This window comes from Sphaerodactylus townsendi, linkage group LG09 (assembly GCF_021028975.2).
Source record: "Sphaerodactylus townsendi isolate TG3544 linkage group LG09, MPM_Stown_v2.3, whole genome shotgun sequence".
NCBI classification, from domain to species: Eukaryota; Metazoa; Chordata; class Lepidosauria; order Squamata; family Sphaerodactylidae; genus Sphaerodactylus; species Sphaerodactylus townsendi.
This window is the reverse complement of record NC_059433.1, coordinates 1,840,551-1,859,139: the sequence shown is the minus strand read 5'-3', so window position 1 is coordinate 1,859,139 and position 18,589 is coordinate 1,840,551. Positions and strand designations below refer to the sequence as shown.

Genomic DNA, 18,589 nt, shown 5'->3' with positions numbered 1-18,589 from the left:
CCGCTACCCGAAAATAAGACAGTGTCTTATATTAATTTTTGCTCCCAAAGATGCGCTATGTCTTATTTTCAGGGGATGTCTTATTTTTCCGCTCCACAGCTGCATGCTCTGGTGTTCTGTTCAACGGGCATGCTTCCAAACAAAAACTTTGCTACGTCTTACTTTATATTTAGCACGTCAGCAAAACCTCTACTATGTCTTATTCTCTGGGGATGTCTTATTTTCGGGGAAACAGGGTATGTTATGTGGGATTTTATTGTTGACTTAGGCCCCTTCTGCACATGCAGAATAATGCACATTCACAATTGTTTGAAAGTGGATTTTGCTATTCCGCACAGTAAAATCCAGCTTCAAAGTGAATTGAAAGTGCATTATTCTGCATGCGTGGAAGGGGCCTTAGTTTAGATTTTATCTATCCTTATTTATCTATTAATAGAGTTTTTTTCTCATGTTACCTCTTGTTTGAGATTGAATGGTTATGTTTTTGTGTCACTGTGGTGGATTCTGTACAGCAAATGTATAAAAGGTTGCAGTTGTTTTCCTTTTTCCCGTTCACATTCATGCTGTTCACGCAGAGGTTGGAGCCCATGGAAACAATCCATGTTGCTTTTGTACCTTCACATGGAGAGGCTTCTCTTTTTTTCTTTTCTAATTTCTTGCAACCCATGTGTAGCTGCGCAGACACACAGAAATGAACCGCCACAGCCATGCCGATTGTCCCACAATATGATCTGCTGCACGTGCAGGTGCAACACACAAAAGAAGAAAAAGGGACCTCCCTGCAATGGGAGAGCAATAATGAACATGTTGCTGTAGATTGGTCATACTTTGCACCCTCGGAGGATCTGCCCTTAGCCTGCTGGGGGACCCTCACAGAATGGCAGGTGGGTGGATTCTCCTGGATGGTGAACGGCTGGGAGGGAGGGAAATGAAAGGTCTCCTGATTGGCCATTTGTGTGGGAGCAGCTCCCGCCTGGAATTTTGCAAAAGGATTGCTGGTTTAGCGATTTTCGAAAATCCTGGGTTGAGGGGAATAAAGCGGAGCAACCTTGTTTTGGGCATGGGACCTAGGATCAAAGAGTTGGAAGAGACCCCCAAGGGCCATCAAGTCCAGCCCCCCTGCCATGCAGGAACACACAGTCAAAGCACTCCCCACATATGTTCATCCAGCCTCTGTTTAAAAACCTCCAAAGAAGGAGACTCCACCACTCTCCCAGGCAGTGCATTCCCCTGTCGAACAGCCCTGACGGTCAGGAAGTTCTTCCTGATGTTTAGGTGGAATCTCTTTTCCTTCACCTTGAACCCACGACTCCGTGTCCTAGTCTATGAGGCAGCAGAAAACAAGTTTGCTCCCTCTTCGACCTGGCATCCCTTCAAATATTTAAACATAGCTACCAGGTCCCCCCTTAACCTTTGCTTCTCCAGACTAAACATCCCCAGCTTCCTAAGCCTCTCATCGTAGCTCATGGACTCCAGACCCTTCACCATTTTGGCTGCCCTCCTCTGGACCCGTGCCAGCTTGTCAGTATGCAAAGCCTGCCCCCCAAAGGGTTTGCATTGTGCCTTACACCCACTATATTTGCCCTGTGCAGACTCCACCTAAGAGAATTGGTCAATGAGCCTGGTGGCTTAGACCAGAGAGGGCGGGATAGAAAGTAAAATAAAAATAAATAATCCCAGAGAACCCAGCAGAGTGATCTATAATCCCCTCCGAAATTGCCTGAGCTGCAATGTCCATGTTGGGGTTGGGCGGGAGGTTTGCCCACAGCGTTACACAGAATGGATCAGCATTTGCTTGCTGGATGCACCTTGCAACACTCCTTCTAAGAAGTAGCGTTCAGACTTCTGAGCTCATTCTGTTCCTTTCCACTCATTTAAGAAGCTTGACTAAAACAAGTCCTGCCACCATCACTGAAAGACTAATCTATTTGATTACAGTCACTTCACCAAGCAGGAACAGCTTCTGATTCTGTTGCAGTTATGTAAGAATTGGTGGGAAGCAAAGACTTCATGGGAAGGCAGGCTGTACTTTGAAAGGCTTCCTTCTGACAACAGTATGGTTAAGATTGTGCTCTGATACTGAACAAATAGCCTCCATAAAACCACCAGGGAGCCTCTGAATGAAGAAGAGCATTCTCCCACTTTCCCTCCGCAGCTTCCAATAACTCCCCCAAAGGTGTTGTCCAGACTGTCCAAGCAGCTCTGGGAAAAAGTAGGGAGGCAATTTTGCCCAGTTTCCCGCCCTTGGGACAGCTGGATTTTTGCACCCAAGGCTCTCCCAGCCCCCGGCACCATTTGCCTGTGAATGGCTCCACCCAACAAAACTTATCTCCATTGATGACTGAAACACACTTTTTGCCTGTACAGTTAATATAACCACCATGGGGAACAAAGTTAATTTGGTTCTCAACTGATTCACGGGAATCACTAAAAACCAATTACATATCTAATTTTGCAATAATTAATTTGATTTAAATAATATTTTTTAGGAATACTATATTCAGTTTAATTTTTAAAAGAATCAGGTTATAGGTAATAAGGGTACTACTTTGTTTGTTGTATTTTAAACTTGCTTTATCTAATTTTGATTGAAACTCTTGTGATAGAAAGTACGCAGTCTTCTCCTAATAACTGACTGAACCTTGTGTGTCTGTTTTTCTGCTAACTTCCACAATTCTGTTCCTCTCCAGATCTTTCATGAACCCTTTTTCCTGGATGATGGTTGCCTCCAATAAGATTTCAAATACGCATTCAAATGTGTATGTACTTAAATGACTGACTCATTTCTAGCACATATTTAAAAGAGGGCAAAGTTGGGAATGCACTCCAACCTCTGCGATGCATTAAGTATTTTAGCTGGCATATGCATTTAGGCACATTTTCTTGCTATGTAATAATTGGTTTATCATGTTGATGTTGATTTCCCTTTCCCAAAAAAGTTCAAAATATTGTGCCATAAGGATTTCTCACCCCCTCCCCCAAGACCCACTCAATTTGAGTAAAATTTGGAAGGCTAATATGCATTAGAGCTTTTGGGATCCCCTGTATTTATGCCTCCCTGCCCCCCCGCCCCCAGCTGTCCTGTAATCCAAAGGACTCTCAAGGTCATGCCTCCACATGCATATACCATTCTCTGTAAACCAGCCAATAAAACTGATGAAGCCAGTGAAAAACAAAAAAGAAAAGAGAAACCTCCGTTATTTCACCCAGCCGTGGCCGTCTCAGAGGAGATGCTCTCATAAGGACTAGTGTGTTTCCTTGCATACGGGAGCTTAATGAAGATCAGTTCCCTTTCTTTTTTGTATGACTGGCAGAATGTTAACAAAAATTATGGTTTTATTTTAAATTATGATTTATAAATTCTTGAGGAATAAGATCGGGGGAATAAAATTTGGCACTATATGGAGCACTGATTTTTTTAAACAGAAATTATTTATGTCTATGCTTGTGAACTATTATAATTCCCTTTGTGTTTTTCATATCTGTGTATCTTGTACTTCAGAGATCAATATCATCCATTATGAAATTTAAATATATGTAATATGAAAAGGTCGGCAGGGAAAAATACTTCTTAACTGCATAATTTGTTAATGCAGCACTTTCAGTGAGCATGAACTTGGACATGGCAGAAGAACATCTGAGGTTAGGGTGGGAAGAAAATTGAGTCATGCATTTCAGCATATACCTTTCTAATATGTGTTTCTGTTATTTGTACATTGGAATGTTGCTTGATGGATATTCTAAAGTAATCCCAAATCCAGAAAAGTATTTCTGATTAGGAAACAAACCCTCAACTTCATTCACAAATGCAGTTGCTTAAGATTTTAAATCAAGAGTTTTAAAAAAAATTTAAAGAACCATCTGAGGTTTTTCCTATCATGTTTCCCTTCGAAAGCTGTCATCTTGCTTGTAATTTGCCCTTTAAGAGATATTAAAATGTTAATTTTTGTAAGTTTTCCAAAAGTTTCCTAAGACAGTGATAGAAACATTCTCTTTCATTCAAAGAGAACAAGTCACTGATTGCTGAGGCCTATCAGATTGAAAAACGTATGATTGCCTGCAACTGCAGAGAATTGGTGGAGCAGGAAGCTCATTCTGCAGAAATTCAATACTGAGTTTGACATTTGGCTACGACAAACCCGGAGATGCGCTTCCAGGACACCAGCTTACCAACAGTATAAGTTCCATCTTTGTTTCTAGAGCCCAAAGTTTGGCTTGATACATACATGTAGTATGGGAGTGCAAGCAGGTTATGGTCTTGCATGTGCCTCCCCACTCTCCTGCAGACTCTTTTGGCCCACTGATGAGGTCTGGTGTCATGTGCAAATGTCACCAATCCCAATTAAAATGCACCCTAGAAATGCTCCTAACATACTTTTAATCATACTCAGTAAAGCCAGGTCCTTAATTTATGTGTTGCATTTAATTTTGAACCCAGAAAAGGCATTATTTTCAGTGAGATCATGAAGTTGTATCTGGGCTGTATCACTTCAGTTTGCGGAGCATGACTCCATGCAATAAACCCTGTATTCACTGTGCAATCCAATGGGTTTGGGCTGAAGTAACTCTGCATAGGATTCCACCATTAGAAAACAGATGCTAAGCAGAGGAGTTCTTCATGAGTTGGCTTCCTGTGTATGATGATTTTCTTGTTAAATAAGGAGGGTCCATCCTGCAAACTAATAGCATAGAATTAATACCCAGGTTCACCACTTTAAGGTCAAACCAGCAATTTTAAAAATATATCACTGTAGAAAATTAATGTTTCAGAGCAGGTACGAAAGGGATTCTCCTTCCTGCAGAGTTTTGCCAGTCACAGCTAATTCCAGGTATTCCCACACTATAGTGTTGGAAAGGGAGAAAGAGAGATCTTCCATTTATAGTCAGTAGGATCACAGTGAAGCACCGTGAATTGGAAAAGAGAAACAGCGTCTATATATATCTGTGGCCTTCATCCAAGTAGGGCCTTTGTGTAGTGGTTTTTTTAAAAGAAACTTAGCAGGTCCATTCACCAAATGCCCTGCATTCTGGGCTCAAGGGAAATGTGTGCTTCATCCCACAGCCCAGTCTTACATCCTAAAACTTGCTTAATTTATGGGTCAGTGCTTCACCTTCCATTCATGAGACCAGTCCCAAATAGTTTTTCCCTTCTTATGAGGGAGGAAGGCCTGAGCACAGTGAAAGGAGGGAGGAGGCAACCAGGAAGAGCTGGCAGCTACAGCAGAGGGCCCCAGGCCAAGGGGCAAATGCCCGGCATGACACCAGTGGAGTGTGAGGCCTGGAGAGGCAGGCACCCAGGGAAGATCAGCTACATTGGTTGGAGCTGAGAGCAGGAGGAGGTAAGCAGCAGAGGGGGTGGGGAATAGGGGAGGTAGGGACGAGGGCGGGAGAAGAACGGACTGACAGGCCAGGCAGCCAAATAGGTTTGTGCAATTCAAGCACAAGGGCATCCCGGGACCCTGGATGGGCATGGGGAGGAAGAGAGTGGGGTGGTTCCCCATAAAATGAGCAAGCCTGAGACAGCCAAGGAGGAAACAAGGCAGATGTTCCTGGAGCTGTTCCTTCTCTTCCTCCACTTCTGAGGTCCATTCAGCTAGAGAGAAACTGAAACCAGTCCCAAAACAGGAGGTCTGAGGAAAGCCTCCACTAGCGGGGGAGCTACAGTAGTTATTTTGCCAGTATCTGTTTTCCAGGGCATTTTAAACTCCTGAAAAACTGTCTCAGCATCTTTGTTTTTGTCCAAGACAAGGAATTCTTCTGAGTTGTATTCACCACAAGGTTGAAAAGTTTACAGTTCTCAATAGTCCTAAATAAATTACAGTTCGTTACAGTCCTCCAAGAAATACAGACTGATTCCAGCAGAATGGCTTTGTCAGTTGTCTTTCTCTAACATCAAGGGGCAAGTTAAATTATTCTACTTGAATAGTGCAGTCTGATAGTATAATGTTTATAGAGCTAGATAGCTTCACGGGCGTTTCATACGGGTGGAAATATGGCGATAGATACGCGGAAAAGCGTCAGGCGAGGCGTTACGCCGCAGCGCGGCAGTCGCGCTTGATGGCGCGTGGCAGCTAAACCCGGTAGCGAAGGCGGTGTATTCAGAAAAGCAGCGTAAAACCCTCTTTTTCCCGTAGCGGCATCGGCGCTCGTCGCGAGCAGCATGCGGAGCTGTCGTCCAAAATGGCGTCGGGCCTGCACGGCTTCGCAAGTGCTTGAAACGGCTTATCGCGAGGAGCGCCCGCTTCATGGCGCTTCCGTGCGAACCGTCACGCATTTCTGCCCGGAGCTCTTGGGGCGCCCGCGCTCCGCCTGTCTGTGTGAGCAGCTTTTTTTTGGGATGCGTCGCCAATTTTGCGGCGTCATGCAGTGTACTTCACTTTAGCCCGTCGCGGAAGCTTGGCCATGGTTAACATTTTACGAACATTTTGGGGCTTTGTAATGCCAATTATTTTGAGTAGGCAGGTTTCCTGTCCCCACATCTGGTTTAGATGGCAACCGTGTATCAATTTAATTATAAGTTTGTAGTCCACACCTTTGCAAAAGTACAAGTATTCCCCATGATCCAAGTATTCACATGGTGAGCTGCAAGTCTGTGGTCAAGATTCCCACAATGCTGTCTTCAGCAGGTTTGCGCTGCCATAAGCAGAGTGTAGGAGTCTCCCAATCCTCTACTTCAAGCAACTGCTCCAAATGCTGACTTAAATTTAGAAATCTCCTGCAGTCCAAGCTGCTTCAAATAATTACTCCAATGATATACCGCCTCTCTGATGTCCCTTCATTTGGTTTATCCATTGCTTACTGGGACATTTGCATTCTGTCATTTTGTGAGGTTTACTTTTGGGAGCAAGTATGCAATTTTGGAATTATTTTCACAGGTATTATTGGCAATCCAGTTTCTATAGATCTTCCCATTGCCTTCATGGCACAGGTGATTTGTTTCTGCACATTTGATTTCCTAAATAATCCTTAATAATTGTAACTGAGTGCCAAGAATTATTTTTCTGAAATTTCATTCTTCAAGACATACACTAAATCCCAAAGCACACTTTTTAAATGAGACTGATCTTTCCCATAGCTTTTCCATAAAATAATTCATCAGACTGTGGTATTTGGCATGACACACAGCAGTAGTCTGTATCATTTTTTATTAGCCGAATTATTTTCCTGGGAAAATAACATCAGATGAGCAAAAAACAATGAGATGTTCTACCTTTATCTTCATTATGGCATTCTGGGAATGTGGAGATTCGTCTGATGGGGAAGTTTATATCCTTTTAACTCTTGTGGGTCATTGCTTTTGATATTTTAAAAAGAAAACAATTTTTGAACTGTTTCAAATAGTATTCAGCTTTGAGTAGAGGTTTAGTTAAATACTCTGTAGTCCACAAGAAAGGGCAGTATTGGTTTGATCTAAAGTTGTCTGAAATCAATTAAAAATACTATTTTTGAATCTCTGTTAGAATTGCTGAGAGTGTTATTGTCAAAGAAAGTGTTAGAAACTAAGTTTCCATTAGTTGTCTTAAAGGAGATTTATTAAGGACTTCATGTGCTCATGCTGTGTAACAGAATCAGAAGACTGGTTGTGGTGGGTTTTCCGGGCTGTGTGGCCGTGGTCTAGTAGCTCTTGTCCCTCATGTTTTGTCTGCATCTGTGGCTGGCATCTTTAGAGATGTATCACAGAGAGAAGTCTGTTACACACTGTGTCTAGTGAAAAGGGAATGTTTAGTGGGGTATATTTTGTCCAAGACCCAGGGTGGGGAACCAGTCAGTAAGTGTTTGGGTGGAACTTGCTTTGCAAAGATGTGATTGGGTGCATTGTATTGCGGGTGGGGTTATCAGTCCATTTACATTTGTAGTCGCATTTGCATTATAGAAGTTCTTTTGAATGCTGTTCTCTCCCCCCTCCCCCCCCCCCAGTTGGATAGTGAAAATGAGTGGGTGAGATAGTTGTTTGTTTGTTTTGCTTTCAAGTCACATCTGACTTATGGCAACCCCACAGGGTTTTCAAGGCAAGAGATGTTCAGAGGTGAATTGCCATTGCATGGTTCTGCATCATGATCTTGGTATTCCTTGGAGGTCTCCCATCCAAATTCTCGCCAGTGTTGTCCTTGCATAGCTTCTGAGATCTGACAAGATCAGACTAGCCTAGGCTATTCTGTTAACATTTAATATTGTTGATGGATAGAGAGGATCAGTTCCAAGTACCTTTAAGGTATGCTCTGTGCTTGTGTAAGGAACCAGTAAAGTCCAGGCCAAAAGTAACTTTTCAAGTTCTTTATTGAGCTGGCATTCTAAGTCGATCACAAGCAATGCGGGAACTGACCTCCCAACATTCGAACAGCCTCTTTTACGGGCTCCCCACCAGTTCCTGCCAAAGTTAGATAAACACCTGTAGTTCCCATCCGAAAACCACTTTGAAACAGTTTCACACAGACAGGCAAAAGAAACAGGAGATACAGATACTAGAAACTACAGATACTAGAAACACTCCCCAATCTGGGCGTCCCGCCAACCTTGTCAGACGAAAACCTTCCAAGGCTACCGTGTTTCCCCGAAAATAAGACAGTGTCTTATATTAATTTTTGCTCCCAAAGATGCGCTATGTCTTATTTTCAGGGGATGTCTTCTTTTTCCTGTGTTCTGTTCGTCGGGCATGCTTCCAAACAAAAACTTTGCTACGTCTTACTCTCGGGGGATGCCTTATATTTCGCCCTTCAGCAAAACCTCGACTATGTCTTATTTTTCGGGGATGTCTTATATTCGGGGAAACAGGGTAAGCGGCAACTTTACACTTTGTTTTCCTCCCAGAGGATAACAGAAATTAAATTTCCCAGAAATTTAAGGTTGATGTGTTGGAGGAGAAGATAGGTAGACTGGAAGGAGCATATTGCCATCCTCCAACATTAGGAATGGGGAAGATTTTCTTCATAAGACCCAGGAGGCTCTACAAAGAGATGAAGAGACTGATCAGAAGGATAATTAATTGGAGACCTCTCAAGGGGAGCCTCTGGCTCATTCCGCACATGCAGAATAATGCACTTTCAAACTGCTTTCAGTGCTCTTTGAAGCTGTGTGGAATGGCAAAATCCACTTGCAAACAGTTGTGAAAGTGGTTTGAAAACGCATTATTTTGCGTGTGCGGAAGGGGCCTCTGTCATGGACTGTGGTTCACACCAGGAGGCGCTTAGATTTGGATTTTATAATAGGGAGGCATTTGGGAAATGGATGGAAAGCCCAGACAGTTGAGATACAGAGGATGTAAGGCTTAGGGACACATGGTGTGTGACATTTGTACATTGATACCCAAAGTATGGGGGGAAAGTGGGAGGAGGCTGGATGATTAATAGGTATGACAGAGGCCTGGTAGGATGATTCTCATAATTGGAGTGTGTCAGTGGTGAGATATGAATTATTTAAAATGAAGTGCAAGGATCAAAGAGAAAGAGATGTAGCTTTGTACAGTAGGAAAGGATATGAGTGTCAGAAACTACTGGATATTGATCATGATGGTCCTGTGGAAAGTATCTGGGAGAGAGTAAGGAACAAATATACCAAAGTTACTGTGGTTGCAGTTTGTTACAGAATGTCTGATCAGGGAGAAGATGAGGATGCTCTCCTCTTGGGACTACTGGCCAGTATGTTCAAACAATATGGTCTAGTTGCTATGAGTGTTTTTAATTTCACTGATGTGTGTTGGGAGACTTACAGCCAGACTTACAATCCAGAGGTGGGGGCAAATCCGCTTTGGGAGTGGCTACACTGGTGGATTCACCCTCTCCAGAGCATTCATCCTGCTAAAGGGGTGCTCCCACCAACATCTCGCCACCACCTCTCCCAGTACAGGAATGTGACATGGGATACCATAGTAGCATCCCTGGACCACCACCGCCTCCGTCAGCACAGTGGGGGCAGTCCGAAGATGTGGGGGGGGGGGGGCTGACTGTAATAAACTATCTCCTGGCCAATGTATTGTCGAAGGCTTTCATGGCTGGAATCATTGGGGTGTTGTTTGGTTTTCAGGCTGTATGGCCGTATTCTAGTAACATTTTATCGTGATGTTTCTCCTGCATCTGTGGCTGGCATCTTCAGATGATCTGATGGTAGTAAAGCAAGCAGAGTATATATTTTCCAGGGTGGGAGAAAGAACCATTTGCCTATTTAAAGTGTAAAGGGTGCAGTTAGCAAGCTTGATTTGCATGTGTTGGGTGGGATCCACTCATTCAGCATGTGAGTAACCATGAAGACAGCATAATCAATTAGTGAGGGCATCTGCATTGTAGTAGCCTGGCATTTTGATCTGATTACTTACTGCCTAGAGTGGTGGGTGGTGTTCACTAGCCCTTTGACTTCTTACTGCCTGGAGACATACTTTGTCTGGGTGGTGTTCATTAGTCACTGTCTTAATTCTAGTGTTTTTCAGTACTGGTAGCCAAATTTTGTTCATTTTCAAGGTTTCTTCCTTTCTGTTGAAATTGTCTATATGCTTGTGGATTTCAATGGCTTCTCTGTGTAGTCTGACATAGTGATTGTCAGAGTGGTGCAGAATTTCTGGTTTCCAGATAATATTCTGTGCCCATCTTGGTTTATCACGTGTTCTGCTATTGCTGATTTTTCCGGCTGAATTAGTCTGCCTTTCATGTTCTTTGAGTCATATCTGGGCGCTGCATTTGGTGGTCCCTACGTAGACTTGTCCACAGCTGCACGGTACGCAGTAGACTCCTGCAGAAGTTAGAGGATCCTTCTTATCCTTTGCTGAACGTAGCATTTGTTGAATTTTCTCAGGGGGTCTGTAGATTGTTGGAGGTTATGTTTCTTCATCAGTTTCCCTATACGATCAGTGGTTCCCTTAATGTATGGTGAGAACACTTTCCCTCTGGGTGGCTGTTTATCTTCTTTCCTGTGGTTTGTTCTTGGTCTTGCAGCTCTTCTGATGTCTGTAGTAGAGTAACCATTAGCCTGTAGAGGCCAGTTTAGGTGATTCGGTTCGTCTTGAAAGAAGTGGGGTTCACAGATTCTTTTTGCACGATCTACCAAAGTTTTTATTTACCAAAGTGCTCCTTTTCTTTCCTGGGTGATGATTTATTTATCAAAGTGCTCCTTTTCTTTCCTGGATGATGATTGGAGTTTTTATGTAGATATCTATCAGCGTGTGTATGTTTTCTGTATGCTGTGTGACCCAATTGTTGGTTTGGTTTGTGGATGACTAAGTCATCTAGAAATTGTAGTTTTTCCTCGTTTTCTTTTTCCATAGTAAATTGGATGGTCCGGTGGATATTGTTAATATGGTCCAGAAACTTGCTGAGTTCTTCTTCTCTGTGGCTTCAAATTGTGAACGTGTCATCCATATAATGGAACCATACAGTGAGCTTTTTTTTTGGTGCTGTTTCCAGGGCTTGTTTCTCAAAGTGTTCCATGTAAAAATGTGCTATTACAGGGCTAAGAGGGCCACCCATGGCTACCCCATCTCCAGAGGCGTATCTAGACAAACTGGAGCCTGGGGACAAAACCTAGGTTTGGTGCCCCCCTTGGTATGGGCAGCCGCCCTCCCCCACCACGACCAAACAATTTTTTTGCACCAGCTCACAAAACACCTCCCACCCCCAGAAAAACATACATGGCTCTCTCCCCACCAACTTTTTTCCCTGTGGAATCTACCCCCAAACAGCATCACTTTCAATTGTGTTTAAACTAGGGAGCCCAGATTCTTCTTTTAAATCCACCTTAAAGGGAGAATCTGGGGTCCCCAGTTAAAACAACATTGAAAGTGATGCTGTTTTGGGGTGGATTCTCCCCCACCCTGAAACAGCATCACTTTTAATGTTTAAACTCAGGACCTCAGATACTCCCTTTAAGTCCATTCTGAAGGGGGTGGATTTAAAAGGAGAATCTGGGGAAATTTGGAGGGTGCCTGCTGTCAGGGGTGAAAGTGTAAAGCTAGCAGCACCAAAATTTCAGTGTATTTTTAGGAGACTCTCCTGATGATACCACCCAGGTTTGGTGAAGTTAGATTCACAGGGTCCAAAGTTATGGACCCTCAAATGTGTAGCCCCCGTCTCCTATTAGCTCCCATTGGAAACAATGGGGGATGGGGTGCCCCTTCGGGAGCCCATAACTTTGGTCCCCCTTCACGAAACCTTGGTGGTATCATCAGGAGAGTCTCCTAACAAAACCCTGAAATGTTGGTGCTCCTAGCCTAAACACAGCGCTCCCTGCAGGCCAAAAACCAAAAAACACTAAAAAATACAGAAAGCACACAAACGAACCTGAAATTTTAGCACTCCCCGCAAGGGGGTGCCCAGGGACATGGGGTGCCCATTGTTTCCTAGACAAATATGCCACTGCCCATCTCTCTGTTCTTAGAATTCATTATCCCATTGGAATTCTATCTCTCCTGGCCATTTGCCACTTACCCCAGTGGCAATCAATTCAGAGTTGAGCCAGCGAAAACACTAGCTTAACTCTGAAAAGACCCATAGAATCAGACCTCCCCACACTGCTGGGAAGGCTCTTTGGGGGTGGCGGCCAGGTGCGGCCATGGCACCACAGCTGAGCATCCACCTTGTGAGCGGATGTCCTTCTGCCAAGAGTCCAGGGTTAAACAATTCCTTCATTTGTTTGCAAGATACTTTCTTCTTTCAAAAGATAGAAAAGAAGACTGGTGGGGAGCTATTTTAGATTTGATTTTAACTTTTAAAAAATGTTTAAAAAAAATCTCTAGTACTATTTACATTTTCTCTTGCCTTTCTTTTTTGAGTACCAAATTATATTGAATCAAGTAGCCCATCATAAAGTCTTCATGTGTACTCCACATCCTAATATCAGCCCCCTTATTCATATTAAGTTCAAAAAAAATTTTTAAATATTTTCTTACAGTCCTGAACCACCATGTCTGTTTGTAAGAATGTCTCCTTTAATCTCCATCTAAACATATAGCGATTAAATAAAACATTACACTCCAGACTTACTGGATTGTGATCTGAAAAAGTCTTTGGTAAAATCTCTACTTTGTTTACCCTATAGGGCAAATAGGTATTTTTCATACTTTTTTTCCTGAGGATCTCTCCACCCCATCCCAATCCCCCATGACACACCAGCTTTCATATGAGAGACTGGACACTTTCTCCAAAAATGGTTCTTAAAAAGTGTTGCCCGTTTAAGGTGGGGGAGGGAGGGGAGGCATGGAGCACAAACACCTTCCCTTGGTAAAATTTGCCAGCAACAGCATGTTTATTAAATCCAGGCAAAGGAGCAGAGGTGCAGCATGGGGACAAACCCAGGCATCTTCCTCCAGTCCACCTGCAGGGGAGCAGCTTCAGGGCTTTCTGGAGGATACGGCAGCACTCGATCCCTTTTAATCCGGTTTCTGTGCTGGGCATGGGACAGAGGCGGTTCTCACCACCGTCACAGATACACTCCACATACAGCTTGATCAAGGTGGATCGGCACTGCTGATTTTACTGGATCTGACCACAGCGTTCGATATGGTCAGCCACGACCTTTTCAACCACTGCCTGGCCGCTTCTGGGGTCCGGGGCATTGTCCTGCAATGACTCATCTCATTCCTCCAGAATTGGACCCAGCAAGTGAGGTTAGGGAATGGGGCTTCTCAATGGTGCCCACTTCATTGTGGGGTACCACAGTGGGCCCTGTTATCCCCTCTGTTATTTAACATCTACATGCCCCCCTTGCTCAGCTGGTGTGGAGTTTTGGGCTGATCTGTCATCAGTATGCTGATGATACTCAGCTCATTCTGTTGATGGAGGGGAAACCAACTTCCGCCCCTGCAGCTCTCCAGCATTGCTTCGAGGCGGTCGCTGGTTGGTTGAGGCAAAGCAGAATAAAACTCAATCCATCGAAGACAGAGGTCCTGTGAGTGGGTCACAAAATGGGGGAAGGGGGGTTTCAGCTGCCATTGTTGGAGGGGGCTTCTCTATCATTAGCTCCCTCAGTCTGGAGCCTGGGGTTTACCTGGATTCGGTTCTCTCCATGGAGACCCAGGTTGCCCAGATGGCTCAGGTGGCATTTTTCCATCTGCATCAAAGCACGTCAGCTGGCCTCTTATCTCTCCCGAGCTGACTTGGCCACAGTGATCCATGCAACAGTCACCTCCAGGTTAGACTATTGCAACTCGCTCTATGCGGGCCTTCCCTTGAGGTTGATCCGGAAGTTGAAGTTGGTCCAGAATGCAGCAGCACAACTTCTTACGGGTAGTTAATCTCGAGATCACATCTTGCCCATGCTGTGCCACCTGCACTGGCTTCTGCTAGAATTCTGAATCATGTACAAGGTGTTGGTTTTAACCTTTAAGGCACTCTGCAGCCTGGGGCCTTCATATCTTAAGGACCGTCTGTCCCCATATGTCTCTGTTCGACCTCTGTGTTCGGCGGAGGCCAATTTGCTGGTGGTCCCGGGCCTCTCCATGATACGGCTGGCCTCTACCTGGGCCAGGGCCTTTAGTGCCCTGGCCCCAACCTGGTGGAACAATCTCCCCCTATCCATCTGGGTCCTGTGGGACCTAGAACAGTTCCGCAGGGCCTGCAAGACGGAGTTGTTCTGCTGGACCTTTGGGGAGGTTGGTTGTTTATAGTGCCGTCCCCTGCGCTCCCTATTCCACCTTGGGGGCTTGTCCATATTATGGACATATTATGACTGCCCAATGAGTTTGTCATTGTTTATGTTATCATCTGATTTTAAGATGGAGGTTGATGGTTTTGTTGGTTGTACACTGCCCAGAGCCCTTTGGGGATGAGGCGGTGTATTAAATCCAATGAATGAATGAATGAATGAATGAATGAATGAATGAATGAATGAATGAATAAATGAATGAATGAATAAATAAATAAATAAATAAATAAATAAATAAATAAATAAATAAATATGAAGAATGGCAAGTAACTTGGAGCTAAGTCTTCTAACTGCCAGATGTCACAGTCACAGCCTCTCCCCAAAATGATCCATCACAATGGCCAAACTACCAAGAGCAGCAACCACCAATCATTGCTCCCACCAAAGTTTCTAAGCCTACAATCAACCAATCAGGGTGTGCCAAATGCGATGCAACCAGATGTCAGTGCCCCACTCAGAGAGATGCTTGCCATTTTTCCACAAGAGGTTTGGTTTCCTAAATGAAATGTTAGTGTGTGGTATCAACTCACAAACTGTGAGACAGTCTTGGATACTTTCCATCTGGTCAAGTCCACCTTTCCTGGGGCAAGGGCCCCCCTTACATTTTCAACATTCCAATAAGGAGGATCAAAATAGCACAGTACCTGGGAGCCTCTCATATAAAATCTGAAGATCATTGACTATACAACAAGCCAGCAGAATGTCTTTTTGTACTGATAGATCGTTCTCCTCCACCTGGATAACCCTCTTCATCTGTGAGGGACCTGACCATGAAATTCATGCCCCGCCTCCTAGACCCAGTTTGTGGTCCCATCCAGAAGAAGCTGTGAACTTGCTTGCCCAGAAAATTATGCTGTGCCCAATTATCAGGACTGTCCTCTGAGAACCTAGGAGAGTTTTTAAAAATGGGCCTGTTGGTGTGATAGGTCAGGATGAATGTACAACTTATAGACAGGTGAGCAGCATCAGCCATTATCTGGCCAGAGGAGCAGCCCTGCTTGGGGGCTAGTGTGATGGCTCGGATCCTAAAGGAATGAACACCGAACTCCTCATGGGAAAGCACCAATTTAGAAATGCAAGCCCACAAGATACTCACAAACTGAAAGTGAGAAAGGCAGGTCCCACTGGCAGTATGAGCAAGGTGCCAGACACTGTGAAGCAAATCGATAAGTACTCAGCTGTGAAGTGCACCAGACAAAGCTGCCCCTTGCAGGCAGGCTGAAGCAAAATCCAAGCCTCTTGGGGAAGCTGGTCTGCCTTGGTTCTGTGCAACTGAATGCACAGCTCCAATCCATTGATGAAGACATCTTGGAGGACCAGAATGAGGCCACTGGTGTTGTTGCACGATGCAGCCAGCAGCTCACTGCTATGGAAGATGCCCAGGAACACCAAGAAAAAAGTAGCCCTGAAGAGGGCATACTCAGAGGACGAAAAACACAACCTTAAGAAGTTGCACATGAATTCCTTTAGCATCTGCAAGGCAACTGATCTGTGCCCATCTGGCATACTCAGGGAAAGAGGTTTCCAGCCCTTCAAAGCCCACCATTCCCAAAAGGAGTGAATAGAGGTTAGTAAACCCTGGCAATAGAAGGAAATAACTGACAAGTGCATGCCCATGGTTTTGGGAGTGAGCCCATGCTTCCTCATGAATGCCAGTTGCTGAAGGAACAAAGCCTCAGGAATCAAAAGAGGGTTAGTAACACAGACACCATGAAGTAGAGAAAGGCAGAAACCGCCTGAGGAGCAGAGGATGCCAGGACCCCGGCCCCCTGTATGATTAGCTGCTGCCAAGATTCCAGAAGGCCTTTTGTAAGTTCATGTTGGGGGCCAGGGGCCAGAATCTCTCCTCCTGGAAGTGAGATACTGCATCCATAATGCCAGTTCTGGTACCTGGAATGTAACTTGCTGAAAAGATGTTACCTACCAAGCAGTAATAACAGGCATGACAGCAGTTTCGCCCCTCCACCAGGGTAAGGGCCCCAGAAAGGGTGAATCCATTGGTGTGACTGCCCCGCCATTCAAACTAGTGGATTCCCCCCTTTTGAATGGGGCTCAGAGTGTACTGCAGGCAGGCAGGATCTAGGGTGTGGCCAGGCAAGCTTGAATCAAGGCAGGAAGGACATAAAGCATAGTCAACCAATCTGGAGTCAGGGCAGGCAGCAGGCAAAGGCGTGGTCAAGGCAGTCCAAATGAAGGCACGGGTAGGCGATCAGGCAGGCAGGCTGGGAGCCAGAGTTCAGAGGCAGACCAGGAAGTACGCTCATTGCACCTAAGCAAAGCCAACCCCAAGGCAGGGTTTGTATAGGAATCCTGGCTACTGAGGCTGGGATCCTGCAAGAGCTCAGTCCTCCTCAGGTGCAGATGCCACCGTCTGGCAGAGCCTTCTGTCACGCCAAGCAGCCATGCGAGGACTTCTCCTTTGACTCTGCAGCTGTCGCCTCTGCCTTTGCCACCTTGGAGTAACTGGCTCATTACTTGGCTCCTCTGAGGCTCCTGATGGCCTTTTAAAAGAAAGGAAAAGAACCTGTCTAGTGCAACCTGTACAAATCTATTTTAATGAAAATAATTCAAACATCTACATACCAGAACAACCCTTAATCAACAACATATTATACACAACAACAACAGCAGCAAAACAATGAACAATATACACATAGAGGATCCCAAATATAATAATATAATATTAAGTCTCTGTAATGGAGTAAGAGATCCACTAATGACACAGAAGGATACCAATGTCTGATGTCTTCCGTTGTTAGCTTTCAAGTATATAAAGATGAACAGGATGTTGATAAAATCCTTGGCTGATGGTCAATGAAAAGTGGGAGTATTGACCTGGGGAAACAACAATACTTTCGACAAATATGTCTTCTTCAGCTACTTCAGGCACAATTGTTCTATCATAATAATAATGGTAGAAAAGATGAACAAAGAAATAATCCCACCACATAGACACAATAATTATAATACGCTGATACATATATAGAGACTGAGTATACTTACAGATGTTAAATATACAAATATATTTGTACACTGAGGAATGAGAATAATCTGGCTCACACATACAAAAAAATTATCTAGCTGCAAGGCCAGACATCACCTAATGCATGTCAGAAAGACAGTCACTGAAAGTTAGTTACATGTTTGAAAATAAGCTTAGAAGGTTCGTATCTGTGACAGGGTGTGAGGCCAATGCAGCATAGATAGTACTGAGTGAAATTTAAAGAGACAGGATGTAATTTGAAAGGGAATATTTCACAAAGAAAAACCTCAAATCTAAATTTTGATTCAAGCCCCAATTGGTATGAAAAGTTTGGAGTCTGAATATCCATGTAGCCTCTTCTCTAAGGAGAATCTGTTGTACATTTGTAAAAGGATATTTGGATTGATGCTTATATAAAACCAAGAATCTTAGATCTCTATCTGTATGAGTTTTTTGTAAATAATGTTGGACAATTGGTTTCTCAATTTTTTTCAGTCTGATATTTGAAGAGTGCTCCAAAATTCTTTGTTTAACGGGTCTAAGTGTGCAACCTACATAAAGGGCTGGACAGGAACAAGAAATCAGATAGACACAATCCTTGGTGTTACAATTAGTGTAGTGATTGAAAGTATATCTAAACTTAATAAATGGGTGAATAAACTCTTTGGTAGGAATGGCTAAATCACATGCCCTGCATTTGCCACATGCGAAATGACCTTTCATAACAGAAGCCTTTCTCTCAAAGGGCTCAATGTCGGTTCTAACTAAACTGCTTCAGATTTTTGGTTCTCCTAAAACCCACCCTAGGAGGTAGGCCACATCCTGGGAGCGATTTGACAATATGCCAATGTTGGTTAATAATCCCACGGATAGCCTGAGAGTTTGGTGTATAATCTAGAGCATAAACTAGTCTCTTCTCTCGAGGGAAGAGGTTTTTCTTGTAAAAACTCCTGTCTGGAAATCCTCTGAAATCAGATCCTC

General features: G+C 44.0%; 1 protein-coding gene across 7 annotated transcripts in view; it reads left to right on the top strand.

Annotated features, from left to right (window-relative positions):
- CTNND2 (catenin delta 2) overlaps positions 1-18,589 on the top strand; it is a 655,193-nt gene that overhangs the window by 436,856 nt on the left and 199,748 nt on the right. The window contains exon 10 of one of the 7 annotated variants that reach the window (XM_048507355.1): positions 2,691-2,759. The exons of the other annotated variants lie outside the window; for them this stretch is intronic. Coding sequence (XP_048363312.1) covers positions 2,691-2,759 — 69 coding nt within the window. The remainder of the gene's footprint in view (positions 1-2,690; positions 2,760-18,589) is intronic. 7 annotated transcript variants of the gene reach the window in all.